At 50.8% G+C, this 13,646-nt stretch overlaps 1 protein-coding gene and 1 long non-coding RNA gene across 4 annotated transcripts in view; one reads left to right on the forward strand and one right to left on the reverse strand.

Moving 5' to 3' along the window:
- Nucleotides 1-7,625, reverse strand: LOC131382206 (uncharacterized). The gene is made up of 3 exons (XR_009211469.1): nt 7,555-7,625; nt 131-206; nt 1-44 (listed from the first exon to the last, which is right to left on the reverse strand). It is a non-coding gene; the product is annotated as an uncharacterized LOC131382206 (long non-coding RNA).
- The window catches only part of PLTP (phospholipid transfer protein), a 13,944-nt gene continuing 7,613 nt past the window's right edge, over nt 7,316-13,646 (forward strand). The window contains exons 1-8 of one of the 3 annotated variants that reach the window (XM_032142214.2): nt 7,316-7,408; nt 8,025-8,135; nt 8,233-8,332; nt 9,407-9,535; nt 9,791-9,946; nt 11,546-11,609; nt 11,695-11,758; nt 13,060-13,151. In XM_032142214.2, the coding sequence (XP_031998105.1) occupies nt 8,036-8,135; nt 8,233-8,332; nt 9,407-9,535; nt 9,791-9,946; nt 11,546-11,609; nt 11,695-11,758; nt 13,060-13,151 (705 nt within the window). In that variant the 5' untranslated portion in view covers nt 7,316-7,408; nt 8,025-8,035. Of the gene's footprint in view, nt 7,409-7,722; nt 7,931-8,024; nt 8,136-8,232; nt 8,333-8,488; nt 8,614-9,406; nt 9,536-9,790; nt 9,947-11,545; nt 11,610-11,694; nt 11,759-13,059; nt 13,152-13,646 lie in introns of those variants that run through there. The other 2 variants (XM_058432917.1, XM_032142215.2) reach the window with 2 other exon arrangements.

Here is a 13,646-nt window from a genome sequence, read left to right on the forward strand (position 1 = left end):
CATGAGTTTGAGATCAGCTTGGTCTACACAGTGAGATTCTATCTCTATGAAAAAATTTTAAAAGTTAGCTGAGCATGGTGGCACATGCCTATAGTTCCAGCTACTCAGGAGGCTGAGATGGGAGGATTACCTGAGTCCAGGGAGGTGAGGCTGCAGTGAGCCATGATCGTGCCACTGCCTTCCAGCCTGGGTAACAGAGTGAGACCCTGTCTCAAAAAAAAAAAAAGCACTTTCTGTTTGTTAAGCAACTATTACAACTATTAATACTAATAATCAGTCCAGGCACAATGACTCATGCCTGTAATCCCAGCACTTTGAGAGGCCAAGGCGAGAGGATCGCTCGAGCCCAGGAATTCTAGACCAGCCTGGGCAATAAAGTGAGAGCGCCCCATCCCGCCACTGAGTACTAGGTTCCGCACTTTGTATACTTTATCACTTTAAATCCTCACTGCCACCCAGGGAGGTAGGTAAGTACTGATCATCCCATTTTACAGATATGGAAACTGAGGTTCAAAAAGTGTTTTTTGTTTTTTTTTTAGAGACAGGATCTTGCTCTGTCACCCAGACTGGAGTTCAGTGGCACAATCATAGCTCACTACAGCCTGGAGCTCCTGGGCTTAAGCGATCCTCCTGCCTCAGCCTCCCAAAGTGCTGAGATTATAGGCATGAGCCACCATGCCTAGCCCAGAAAGAGATTTTTCATTTCCTCTGGAACAGGGGTTGGTAAACTATGGCCTGTGTGCTAACTCCAGCTCCCAGCCTGTTCGTTAGATATTGTTTATGGCTGTTTTCATGCTAAAGTGTAGGACTGAGCAGCTGCAATAGAGACCACAGGGTGTGGAAAGCCTAAAATATGTACTCTTTGTCCTTTTCAGGAACGGCTTGCTGACATTTGTTCTCGAAAAAGGCAGAAGCAGGACTTTGCTATCCTGGTTCCTTTGCAGGAACAGCTTGCTGACATTTGTTCTAGAAAAAGGCAGAAGCAGGACTTTGCTATCCTGGTTCCTTTGCAGGAACAGCTTGCTGACATTTATTCTAGAAAAAGGCAGAAGCAGGACTTTGCTATCCTGGTTTTTTACCAATATTGCTGTGATGGATACACAACTGAGGCTGGAAAGGCACTTCTTTCCTGTTCCTCTGAGTGCTGGGAAGCCTCTCCTTCACTTTTCAAAGCCAAGGATGAGGCCGGGCGCAGTGGCTCATGCCTGTAATCCCAGCACTTTCAGAGGCTGAGGTGGGAGGATTCCTTGAGGCCAGGAGATGGAGACCAGCCTGAGTAACATAGCGAGACCTCATCTCTACAGAAAAAAATTACAAACATTAATCAGCCGTGGTGGTGCATGCCTATAGTCCCAGCTACTCAGGAGGCTGAGGTGGGAGGATTGCTTGAGCCCAGGAAGTCAAGACTGCAGTGAGCCAAGAGTGCGCCTCCGCACCCCAGCTTAAGAGGCAGAGCCAGACTCTGCCTCAAAAGACAAACAACAAAACCAGGAGTGAAAGTGGGAAGGGATTTGGGGATTTGGCTCTCTCCATGTCTCAAGCCCCGTGATGAGCACTCGAGGAGGCTGCCAGAGCCCATCCCACGCTGCACATCTGCTGACATCACTCAGTGTTTGAGGGTTGTGTGCACCATACGTTTTAGAGGAAAAGAGAAATCAATGTATTAAAGAGGGGCAGGCTGAGTGGGGAAGGCCCTGGATTCAAGGCAGTGACTGCACGTTCTCCTCCGCCAGCCCAGGTTAAGGCTATATTTATTTATTTATTTATTTATTTAGAGACAGTTTCACTCTTGTTGCCCAGGCTGGAGTGCAATGGTGCGATCTCGGCTCACTGCAACCTCCGCCTCCTGGGTTCAAGCGATTCTCCTGCCTCAGCCTCCCAAGTAGCTGGGATTATAGGCACCTGCTTCCACGCCCGGCTAATTTTGTATTTTTAGTAGAGATGGGGTTTCACCATTTTGGTCAGGCTGGTCTGGAACTCCTGACGTCAGGTGATCCACCTGCCTCAGCCTCCCAAAGTGCTGGGATTACAGGCATGAACCACTGTACCCGGCCGGTCAGAACTGTGTTTAGGGTCAATTGAACTGAGGTTAACATGGTACAGGAGGAGATGAAGGATCTGGGTTGGCATAGGGATCGCCTTCTGCCCAGGGACATTCAAGGACTCCAAACCAGTTCAATCATTCAGTAAATATTTATTCAGTACCTACTGTGTTCCAGGCACAGTTCTAGGCGCTAAGGACACAGTGTTGAACAAATTCCAGCTCTCACGGAGACAGACAACAAACAAGAAAGAAAATATTCAATAGTAATAAAATCTATAAAGAAAATAAACCAGGCTGATATGATTGAGAGCAACTAATAGATAGGCAGGCAGGGAAGGCCTCTCTGAAAAAACGCCATTTCAACTGAGACAAAATGCCGGGCGTGGTGGCTCACACCTGTAATCCCAGCACTTTGGGAGGCTGAGGCAGACAGATCACTTGAGGTCAGGAGTTCAAGACGAGCCTGGCCAACATGTGAAACCCCATCTCTACTAAAAATACAAAATTAGCTGGGCGTCGTGGTGCACACCTGTAATCCCAGCTACTCAGGAGAATGAGGTAGGAGAATTACTTGTACTCTGGAGGTAGAGTTTACAGTGAGCCGAGATCATATCACTACTGCACTCCAGCCTGGGTGACAGAGCAAAGCTCCATCTCAAAAAATAAATAAATAAAATAACCTGAGACAAAATGACAAGGAAGATCAGGTGGAAAAGCATTCCAGGTAGAGGGAACAGCAAATGCAAAGGCTCTGAGCAAGAAGAACTTGCACATTCAAGGAAAACCAGTTTGGCTGGAGCCGAATGCAAAGGGCAAGAGAGGTGAGAGGTGAGACAGAGAGAGTAGGCCCTATCACATGCCAGGGAATCAGGGTACTGAGGCAGGAGTCTATTCCAGTATGGTGAAAAGCCACTGATGGCTGATAATGCTAATGATTGTAGCTAACATTTGTTGAGCCCTTAGGAAATGCCAAGTACTTATTAAACCCTTTCAATGCATTAACTCGTTTAATCCTCACAAGCAATCCTAAGAGGGAGGTACTTGGATTATCCTCATCTGTAAGATGAGGAAACTGAGACCGAGAGGGGTTAGGCCACTGGCCAGTGAATTGCATGGGATGAGACCATATAAGAGATAAAAATGGTACAAAGATGAAGCCTGGATTCATCTGGGTACACAACTGAGGCTAGAAAAGCATTTCTTTCCCGTCCCTTTGATTGCTGGGAAGCCTCTCCTTCAGTCTTCAAAGCCAGGAAGAGTGAGGCCAGGTGCAGTGGCTTACGCCTGTAATACCAGTATTTTGGGAAGCCAAGATTGGAGGACTTTTTGAGGCCAAGAGATTGAGACCAGCATGGGCAACATAGCGAGAAATATTTCACCTAAGAAAACGAGAGGAAGGCTGGGCACAGTGGCTCATGCCTGTAATCCAAGCACTTTGGTAGCTCAGGAGTTCGAGACCAGCCTGGGCAACAGGGTGAAACCCCATCTCTACTGAAAATACAAAATTAGCCAGGTGTGGTGGTGTGCACCTGTAATCCTAGCTACTCTGGAGGCTGAGGCAGGAGAATCGCTTAGAACCCGGGAGGTGGAGGTTGCAGTGAGCTGAGACAGCACCACTGCACTCCAGCCTGGGTGACAGAGTGAGACTCTGTCTCAAAAAAAAGAAAAGAAAGAAAAAGAAAACGAAAGGAAAGGCCAGACGCAGTGTAACACCAGCACTTTGGGAGGCTGAGGTGGGTAGAACTCTTGAGCTCAGGAGTTCAAGACCAGCCTGGGCAACATGGTGAAACTGTGTCTTTATGAAAAATACAAAAATTAGCTGGGTATGGTGGCACATACCTGTAGTCTCAACTACTCAGGAGGCTGAGGTGGGAGGATCACCTGAGCCTGGGGAGGTTGAGGCTACAGTGAGCCATAACTGCGCCACTGCACAGCAGTCTGGGCAACAGAATGAGACCCTGTCTCAAAAAAGAGGGAAAAAAGAAAGAAAATGAGAGAAAACAGCCAGGCATGGTGGTGCACACCTGTAGTCCCAGCTACTTGGGGGGCTGAGGTGGGAGGATTGCTTGAGCCCAAGAGTTGGAGATCAGCCTGAGCACATAGTGAGACCCAGTCTTAAATAAATAAAGTAATATTTTGTTGTTGTTGTTAAAAAAAAAAAAAAAAAAGGGCCAGGTGCACTGGCTCATGCCTGTAATCCCAGCACTTTGGGAGGCCAAGGCGGGCGGATCACCTGAGGTCAGAAGTTCAAGACCAACCTGGCCAACACGGTGAAACCCTGTCTCTAAAAATACAAAAATTAGCTGGGCATGGTGGCAGGCGCCTCTAGTCCCAGCTACTTGGGAGGCTGAGGCAAGAGAATCACTTGAACCTGGGAGGTGGAGGTTGCAGTGAGCCGAGATCGTGCCACTGCACTCCAGCCTGGGGGACAGAGTGAGACTCCACCCCACAAAAAAAAAAAAGAAAGAAAGAAAAAAGAAAAGAAAGGAAATGAGAGGAAAGAAAACTAACATCCACCAGGTTTTCTGCTTGAGCCAGGCTCTAGGAAGGTTACTAGAGTTCAAAGGAACACAGATACTTCCTCCTCTGGATACTTCCTCTGTTCTCCTTCTACACCTTTTCTGCTTTGTTTGCTTGTGGTATGTGCCCATAATTAAGATAGCTAGCATTTATTTGGCACTAATGATGTGTCATGTACCAGACCCATTTATTCTTGCAATAACCTTAAATTATTGTTTCCATTTTAGGATGAGGAAATTGAAGCTCTGAGTGCTTAAGCAAGGGATCAATGTCATACACCTAAGAACTGACAACCTGGGATGTAAACTCTTGTCTGTCAGACACAAGAGTCTAAGTACATAACTGCCGGGCTGTAAAGCCCGCCTTCCACTCTTCCATGAACAGTCTACGGATTCCCTAATAGCAGCCACATAATTGCTTCAACCTCTACTTCCTGTTAAAGAGAGTTCATAATAGTGCCAATCCGATAGGTTGTTAAGGTTAGATAAATTACCTAGAATTTGGATGACCAGCTGTAAGGTTTGCCAAGGACTGAGTGGGTTCCCAGAAATGGTTTCAAAATGGGGATGGCTGGGTGTGTGGCTCACGCCTGTAATCCCAGCACTTTGGGAGCCCAAGGCAAGAGGATCACTTGGGTCCAGGAGTTCAAGATCAGCCTGGGCAACATGGTGAGACCTGTCTCTACAAAAAATACAAAACTTAGCTGGATGTGTTACCACCTGCCTGTAGTCCCAGCTACTCAGGAGGCTGAGGTGGGAAGATCACTTGAGCCCAAGAGGTGGAGGCTTCAGTGAGCCATGATTGCACCACTCCAGCCTGGGCAACAGAGCAAGACCCTGTCTCTAAAAAAATAAATAGGCGGCTGGGCGCGGTGGCTTACGCCTGTAATCCCAGCACTTTGGGAGGGCAAGGCAGGTGGATTGCCTGAGGTCAGGAGTTCGAGACCAGCCTGGCCAACATAGTGAAACCATATCTCTACTAAAAATACAAAAAATTAGCCGGGCGTGGTGATGGGCGCCTGTAATCCCAGCTACTTGGGAGGCTGAGGCAGGAGAATTGCTTGAACCTGGTAGATGGAGGTTGCAGTTAGCCGAGATTGTGCCATCGCACTCCAGCCTAGGCAACAAGAGAGAAACTCTGTCTTAAATAAATAAATAAAAATAAATAAATAGGCTGGGCATGGTGGGTCACACCTGTAATCCCAGCACTTTGGGAGGCTAAGGCAGGCGGATCACTTGAGGGCAGGAGTTCGCGACCAGCCTGGCCAAAATGGCAAAACCCTGTCTCCACTAAAAATACAAAAATTAGCCAGGTGTGGTGGCACATGGCTGTAGTCCCAGCTACTTGGGAGGCTGAGGCAGGAGAATCACTTGAACCCAGGAGGCAGAGGTTGCAGTGAGCCAAGATCACACCACCGCATTGCAGCCTGGTGACAGAGCAAGACTCTGTTTCAAAAAAAATTAATTAATTAATTAAATAAAAAAGGAAATGGAACTATTTTTGTGAATCTGTGGATTATATCAGAAAAAAAAAAAAGACACAATGAGGAAAGTCCTAGGCAAATCAGGATGAGTTAGTCATCCTTCCTAGATGAGTGTTTGGTGCTAAATACATGCTCAGCAGACATGATTATTGCTTCCCCTTTCTTTCGTCCATTTGGCAACAAAAAGGTGGCAAGCACCCACTCTGTGCCCTGTCCTAGGGTATGGGAACCCTATAAGCAGTAGATGGAGGTGAGGGTGGGGGTGGGGGCGGGGATGCTGTTCAGAGCACCTTGCTCCAAGGGTTCATTAAAAAATCCACCAGTGGGCCGGGTGCAGTGGCTCACGCCTTTAATCCCAGCACTTTGGGAGGCCGAGGCGGGCGGATCACAAGGTCAGGAGATCGAGACCATCCTGGCTAACACGGTGAAACCCCGTCTCTACTAAAAATACCAAAAAAAAAAAAAAATTAGCTGGGCATGGCGGCGTACGCCTGTAGCCCCAGCTGCTGGGGAGGCTGAGGCAGGAGAATAGCGTGAACCCGGGAGGCGGAGCTTGCAGTGAGCCGAGATCACGCCACTGCACTCCAGCCTGGGGGACAGAGCAAGACTCCGTCTCAAAAAAAAAAAAAAAAAAAAAAATCCACCAGCCACGAGAAATGGCAGACCTCCTTCTGGGGTGGTTTCAGCCGGTGTGGTATGTTCCTGGGCTGACAGCACTTGTCTAGACTTGCTTTCCCAAGTGGGAAAGGTCTCTGGGATCTTAAGGTCCCCAGGTGGTGACACAGAGACAGGTAGGGGGGCCCATAGCAAAGCCAGGCAAGGAGGTCCCGAGATGATTGTGGGTGGCAGGGAAGGAAAAAATATTCCTTGACTTTGTGCCTGGACCTGGTTGCAATAAACGCCCAAGAGGTAGTTCCTATCATCGTGCACATTTCGCTGAGGGAAGAAACTGAGGGTCAGTGACCCAAGTGAAGTGACTTGCCCAAGATCATGCAGGAAGACATGGGTAATTGTAATTTGAACCAAGGTCCCAGCAAAGCGGGATTGTTGGGGCTGAGTGGGCCGGCTCCTGCACTTCCTTCCCTCTCCCTGGGCTTGGGTACCCCACTTGTCCAGACAGCGGCCGGGCTTGTCACGGGGCTCTGTACAGCCTTTTCTACTCTCCCGGCTGCCAGCGTCCCGCCCCGTCCCCTCCCAGCCCCCAAGGGAGGAGGGGAGAGCTGCAGAGAGGAGGAGGGGTCGGAGAGGCCCGGCTTTATAAAGGCGGCTGGAACAACCCTGCCCGCCAGACCCCGTCGCCCGGATCCCCTGAGCTGCCCGCCACCCCACGTGACCGCGCCGCCCCCCAGCTCCACCGCTGAGTGAGTTGGGGAGCGTCCCCATCCTGTCCCCAGTCCCTCGCCGAGCCGCGTGGTGCACTGAAGCCGGGGTGGGGAGGAGAGCCGATGAAGGAGAACGCTAACATGGGGGGCTCCAGGCAGAATCTCTAATGGGAGAGATTTAGGACCTGAGGGAGCCGGGAGACCCGGGAGCCCACGGTCTGGTCGGCCACCTCCTCTCCTCCCCGCGCGCGAGGCCTAGGAGACCGCAAGCCACCCTCCAGGAATGCGCGTGCAGTCGTTGCCGTGGCAACGTGCAAGGCTGCGCGGGCCCACCGCTAAAGGAAAGGGGAGGTTGTTGGGGGTGTGGGGGCTGGTCCCCTGGAGGTCCAAACTCATCACGCGGCGGTAGCACGAGGGAACTGGGGACGTCCCCTCCCCCGTGTCCCAAATCCTCTGGGAGCCAGAACGCAAGTCGCATCGCCTCTGTGAGCCTCAGTTTCCACATCTGCCAAATGGAGGCAAGAATATTGGTTCCAAGTTCCCCGAAGAGTTATCTGGAGGGTAACGATCCAAGCTAGTCCCCACTTATGGTTAGACGTCCAAGGAATGGGTTTAAGCGGCTCAGATAACTCCTGCGACCCCACCCCACCCCCAGGCCCGCTCGCCATGGCCCTCTTCGGGGCCCTCTTCCTAGCGCTGCTGGCAGGCGCTCACGCAGAGTTCCCAGGCTGCAAGATCCGCGTCACCTCCAAGGCGCTGGAGCTGGGTAAGGCGCAGGGGCAGACAGGGACGGACGGGAGCGGACGGGATTGGGGTCGCCCCAACAGTGGGCACGGGAGCTAAGGGTTTCGTTGCTGCCTCAGTGAAGCAGGAGGGGCTGCGTTTTCTGGAGCAAGAGCTGGAGACCATCACCATTCCGGACCTGCGGGGCAAAGAAGGCCACTTCTACTACAACATCTCTGAGTAAGTGGGGGGCGGGGCCTCGCGATCCTGGGCGGGGCCTCGGGGGTGGAGGCGGGGCCCGAGAAATCTCAGGGTCTCCGGAGACTGGAGGCTGAGTGGGATGGGGCGTGGCCAAATCGATGAGGCAAGACTTAAGAAACCGGATGGGGCCGAAAAGATAAAGGCCAAGCCAGCCATCATAGGCGGGCCCAGGCAGATGGGCGTGGCCTTGAAAATGTAGAGGGGGCCAAGAAGGAAGCAGTACCAGTGGATGTGAGGCGTGGCCGAAGAGCACCAGAAAGGTGGAGTCAAGGAACTTGCCAATAGGCACGGGGTGAAGCTAATGGGAGGGGTGGGGGAACTGAAGGCTCTAAGTATGGTTTAGGATGAGGGAGGGGGAATAAGGGAATTGAGATGTGAGGCGGAGCTTAGATGATGGAGGCAAAGTGAACGGACTCTAAAGACCGGGTGTAGCAACCCCAGGGTGTGTGTGTGTGTGTGGGGGGGGGGGGGGGGGGGGGCAGCAAACAAGACTTTTTTTTTTTTTTTTCTGAGAGGGAGTCTTGCTCTGTTGCCCAGGCTAGAGTGCAGTGGCGGGATCTTGGCTCACTGCAACCTTCGCATCCCGAGTTCAAGCGATTTTCCTGCCTTGGCCTCCCGAGTAGCTAGGACTATAGGCGCGTGCCACCACGCTCTGCTAAGTTTTGTATTTTTAGTAGAGACAGGGGTTTCACTATGTTGGCCAGACTGGTCTCGAACTCCTGACCTCAAGTGATCCGCCAGCCTCGGCATCCTAAAGTGCTGGGATTACAGGCATGAGCCACTGCACCTGGCAAACAAACAAACAAGACTTTTAAGCGATGGGGTGAAGCTCACTTTTAACACCTGGATCAGGAAGACCTCATCTCTCAGCCACCCAAGTTCAACTTTGAGCCACCCAATTCTAAGTTGGGCACTTGAGGGACAATGGAAGAATTCATTCCACCCACTCCCGCTTCCCCAGGCCTGGACTTGAAAGGGAAGCAGACAAATTTCCTGTCGTTGGGGGGAGTTCCCTCTTCTTGGCCCTGGATCTGACCCTGAGGCCTCCCGTAGGGTGAAGGTTACAGAGCTGCAGCTGACATCTTCCGAGCTCGATTTCCAGCCACAGCAGGAGCTGATGCTACAAATCACCAATGCCTCCTTGGGGCTGCGCTTCCGGAGACAGCTGCTCTACTGGTTCTTGTAAGGACCCAGCACCCTCAGGGGAGTGGAGAGTGGGTCAGGAGGGCTGGAGGTGCTGTGGGGCTGTGGGCAGCCCCCTTAGCCTTCCTGAGTTTCAGTTTCTTCATCTGTGTAATAGGAACAGGCATATGCATTTCTTAAGAGTTGGTAGGATGTGGAAAGAAGTGAAATCTTATTAAGAGGTGTGGTGATGCATGGGAGTACTGAAGACTCAATTGAGCTCCTACCTGGAGTGAATATTAACCCCCTTGGCAGCTATGATGGGGGCTACATCAACGCCTCAGCTGAGGGTGTGTCCATCCGCACTGGTCTGGAGCTGTCCCGGGATCCCGCTGGAAGGATGAAAGTGTCCAACGTCTCCTGCCAGGCCTCTGTCTCCAGAATGCACGCAGCCTTCGGGGGAACTTTCAAGTAAGCCCCAGCCCCAACCCCAGCTCACCCCTTTCGAGCCCCACAGCTCATCTGCCTAGCGCAATGCAAAGTGCATAGGCCTGGGAATCAGACCAACTGGGTCCAAAGCTCAGCTCTGTCACTTCCTGGCTGTGTGAACTTGGCCAAGTCACTGAAGCTTGATGCCTCAATATCCTCATTTTATAAGATACTATTTTATAAGATCGTTGCCATGATTATTTGTGTTGGTATATGTAAAAAATATTTATAACAAGGCTGGCTGTGGTGGCTCATGACTGTAATCCCAGCAATTTGGGAGGTCAGGGTGGGCAGATCACAAGGTTAACAGATCAAGACCATCCTGGCCAACATGGTGAAACCCTGTCTCTACTAGTAATACAAAAATTAGCTGGGTGTGGTGGCACGTGCCTGTAGTCCCAGCTACGTGGGAGGCTGAGGCAGGAGAATCGCTTGAATCCGGGAGGCGGAGGTTGCAGTGAACCAAGATCACGCCACTGCACTCCAGCCTGGCGCATCTAAAAAAAAAAAAAAAAAAAAAAAATTTAGAACAGCACCTGGCATATGATAAATGTATATTTAAGTGCTGGCCACTTGGATAAGAGTAACTGTGAGGACTGATATGCACAGTTGGCCATGTACTGGATTCTCAATAATTGGTATCTCTAAATAATAATAACAAAAATAATAATTTTTTTTTTTTTTTTGAGAGGGAGTCTCACTCTGTCACCCAGGCTGGAGTGCAGTGGCGCCATCTCAGCTCACTGCAACCTCCACCTCCCAGGTTCAAGCGATTCTCCTGCCTCAGCCTCCCAAGTAGCTGGGACTACAGGCATGCGCCACCATGCCCAGCTACTTTTTTTGTATTTTTAGTAGAGACAGGGTTTCACCATATTGGCCATGCTGGTCTCGAACTCCTGACCTTAGGTGGTCCACCCACCTTGGCCTACCAAAGTGCTGGGATTACAGGCATGAGCCACTGTGCTCAGCCTATTTTTTTATTTTTGCTGCTGAGAAGGGGATATTGTTCTTGTTCTGGAAGAGGGCGGGGGAGAGAAGATGATGGATTATCACCTGGTGTTGGTAACACTGTCAGTATTATTTATTCATCAAACAAAGTATGCCAGGCCCTGAGGATGCAGGAAGAAGCTCAGAGCCTATCTGGAGTAAAAAAATTTGATATCAGGGCCTGGAGAGAAGGACTAAGAAAGTGCTTTGGGGATTCAGAGGAGGGGAATCTGGGAAGACTGCCTGGAAGAGGAAGCATCTGAGCTCAGATGGGAAAATACAGGGTAGGAACGCAGAGGGTGGAAGGGAGGGCGTCAGTAAGCGGATGGATGTGGGGATGCTTAGAGTGGGTTTGAGGCAATGTGGGTGGATTCATTTGGCTGATGGGACCAGCGAGTAGGTCAGGAGGTCTTGAGAATTAGGCTGGAAAGGGAATTTGGGCCTGGTTCTTAGAAAACCTACGTGGAGGAGCTGTTATTTAGGCTGAAGCTGAGGACTCCCACTGCCACTATTTCCCTAGTCACTGATTTTTCCTGGACCTGGACTGGGGTGGAGGCAGGTTCTGGGCTCACCCGGCCTCTCCTCTCCTCGCAGGAAGGTGTATGATTTTCTCTCCACGTTCATCACCTCAGGGATGCGCTTCCTCCTCAACCAGCAGGTGTGGGCAGCGACAGGTCGCAGGGTGGCAAGGGTGGGCATGCTGTCACTTTGAGAAGGCCCTGACTCTGGCTCCCACCTCACAGATCTGCCCCGTACTCTACCACGCAGGGATGGTCCTGCTCAACTCCCTCCTGGACACCGTGCCTGGTGAGTTGGTGGCGGGTGAGGCCAGGTGTGCAGCTGTCATGCAGCACCTCAGAGCAGGCCCCTTCCGAGCCCTGCTGTTGAACAGTCCTGGGTTCAAATGTGGCCCCTGGAGCTGACTTGCTGTGTGATTTTGGGTAAAGTGCTCATTTCTCTCTGGGCAAAGTGCTTGTTTCCTCACTTGGCTGGCAGTGCCTCCTCCTGGGGTTGCTGTGAGGATTATCTGAGAGAATAGTTGTCAAGGTCCTCAATATGTGCGTTCTGATCACTGGCATCCCATTTGTCTTCATCACCTAGCATCTAATAGGTGCTCAATTAACATGAATTCCCTTTTCCTTTTTTTTCTTGGACGGAGTCTCACTCTGTTGCCAGGCTGGAGTCCAGTGGTGCAATCTCAGTTTACTGCAATCTCCACCTCGCAGGTTCAAGCAATTCTCCTGCCTCAGCATCTCGAGTAGCTGGGACCACAGGCGTGCACCACCATGCCTGACTAATTTTTTGTATTTTAGTAGAGACGGGGTTTCACCATGTTGGCCGGGATGGTCTCGTTCTCTTGACCTCGTGAACCGCCCACCTTGGCCTCCCAAAGTGCTGGGATTACAGGCATGAGCCACTGTGCCTGGCCATGAATTCCCTTTTTCTAAGCCATGACCTCTGTCTACTGTGGGGCAAAGGTATTGTCCCATCACACCCAACACACAGGCATGGGAAGGGAAGGAGGAAGTAGGAGAAACCAAGGGAAAGGAACCCCGTGTCATCTTTTTTTTTTTTTTTTTTTTTTTTTGAGATGGAGTCTCACTCTGTCACCCAGGCTGGAGTACAGTGGTGCAATCCCGGCTCCCTGCAACCCCCATCTCCCAGGATCAAGCGGTTCTCCTCCCTGAGTAGCTGGGATTACAGGCGCCCACCACTATGCCCAGCTAATTTTTGTATTTTTAGTAGAGATGGGGTTTCACCATGGTGGACCAGGCTGGTCTCAAACGCCTGACCTCAGGTGATCTGCCCGCCTTGGCCTCCCTAAGTGCTGGGATTACAGGTGTGAGCCACTGTGCGCGGCCCCCCATGCCATCTTGTTTAGTTATTTTTTTGAAACCTCTGTAGTGGTAGTAATAATAATAACTAACATTAATGAGCACTTACTACACACCAGGCCCTAAGTGCTTTCCACATAAAACTAATTTGACCCTCATGACAACCCTGTGAGGGATGTATCCTCATTTTACGGGTGGGACTCTGAGCCTGGAGAGGTTAAGCACCTTGTCCCACATCACACAGCTGTGAGTGACTTGAGCCCCTTCCTGCAGTGCGCAGTTCTGTGGACGAGCTTGTTGGCATTGACTATTCCCTCATGAAGGATCCTGTGGCTTCCACCAGCAACCTGGACATGGACTTCCGGGTGAGCTGCTTGGGCTGGTGTATGACCTCTGACCTCCTAACAAGACCTCTTTCTCCACTAAGTTGCGGGATTTTACTTCTTAAAGCACAGCTCTGATGAGGCCACTCTCATTACTGAGAATGCTATGGCTCCCTATTACTACAGAATTAGGTTCAGCCCCCTGGGTCTGGCATTTGAGCCCTGTTAATCTTACCTGGCCCCACCTTTTATATCTCATCTTGTTTCTATGCAGCTCCTCTTTCCCAAATTGGACCCTCGCTTCCCACCTCAGGACCTTTGCTCATGCATGGCCTTTCCCCAACTGGACCTAATTGTCTAGACATAGATTTCTATACAAATAATCTCATTTCATTCTCTCACAACCCTGTGAGTCAGGTACTAACATCATCCTAACTTTAGGAATGTGGAGACTTACTCATAGAGGTGACATCACTTGCCCAAGGCCACATAGCTAGTGTGTAGCCACTACCTTTGGTCTCCCAGAGAAGTATAGCA

The sequence above is a fragment of the Hylobates moloch genome, unplaced genomic scaffold, assembly GCF_009828535.3.
Source record: "Hylobates moloch isolate HMO894 unplaced genomic scaffold, HMol_V3 SCAFFOLD_21, whole genome shotgun sequence".
Taxonomy (NCBI): domain Eukaryota; kingdom Metazoa; phylum Chordata; class Mammalia; order Primates; family Hylobatidae; genus Hylobates; species Hylobates moloch.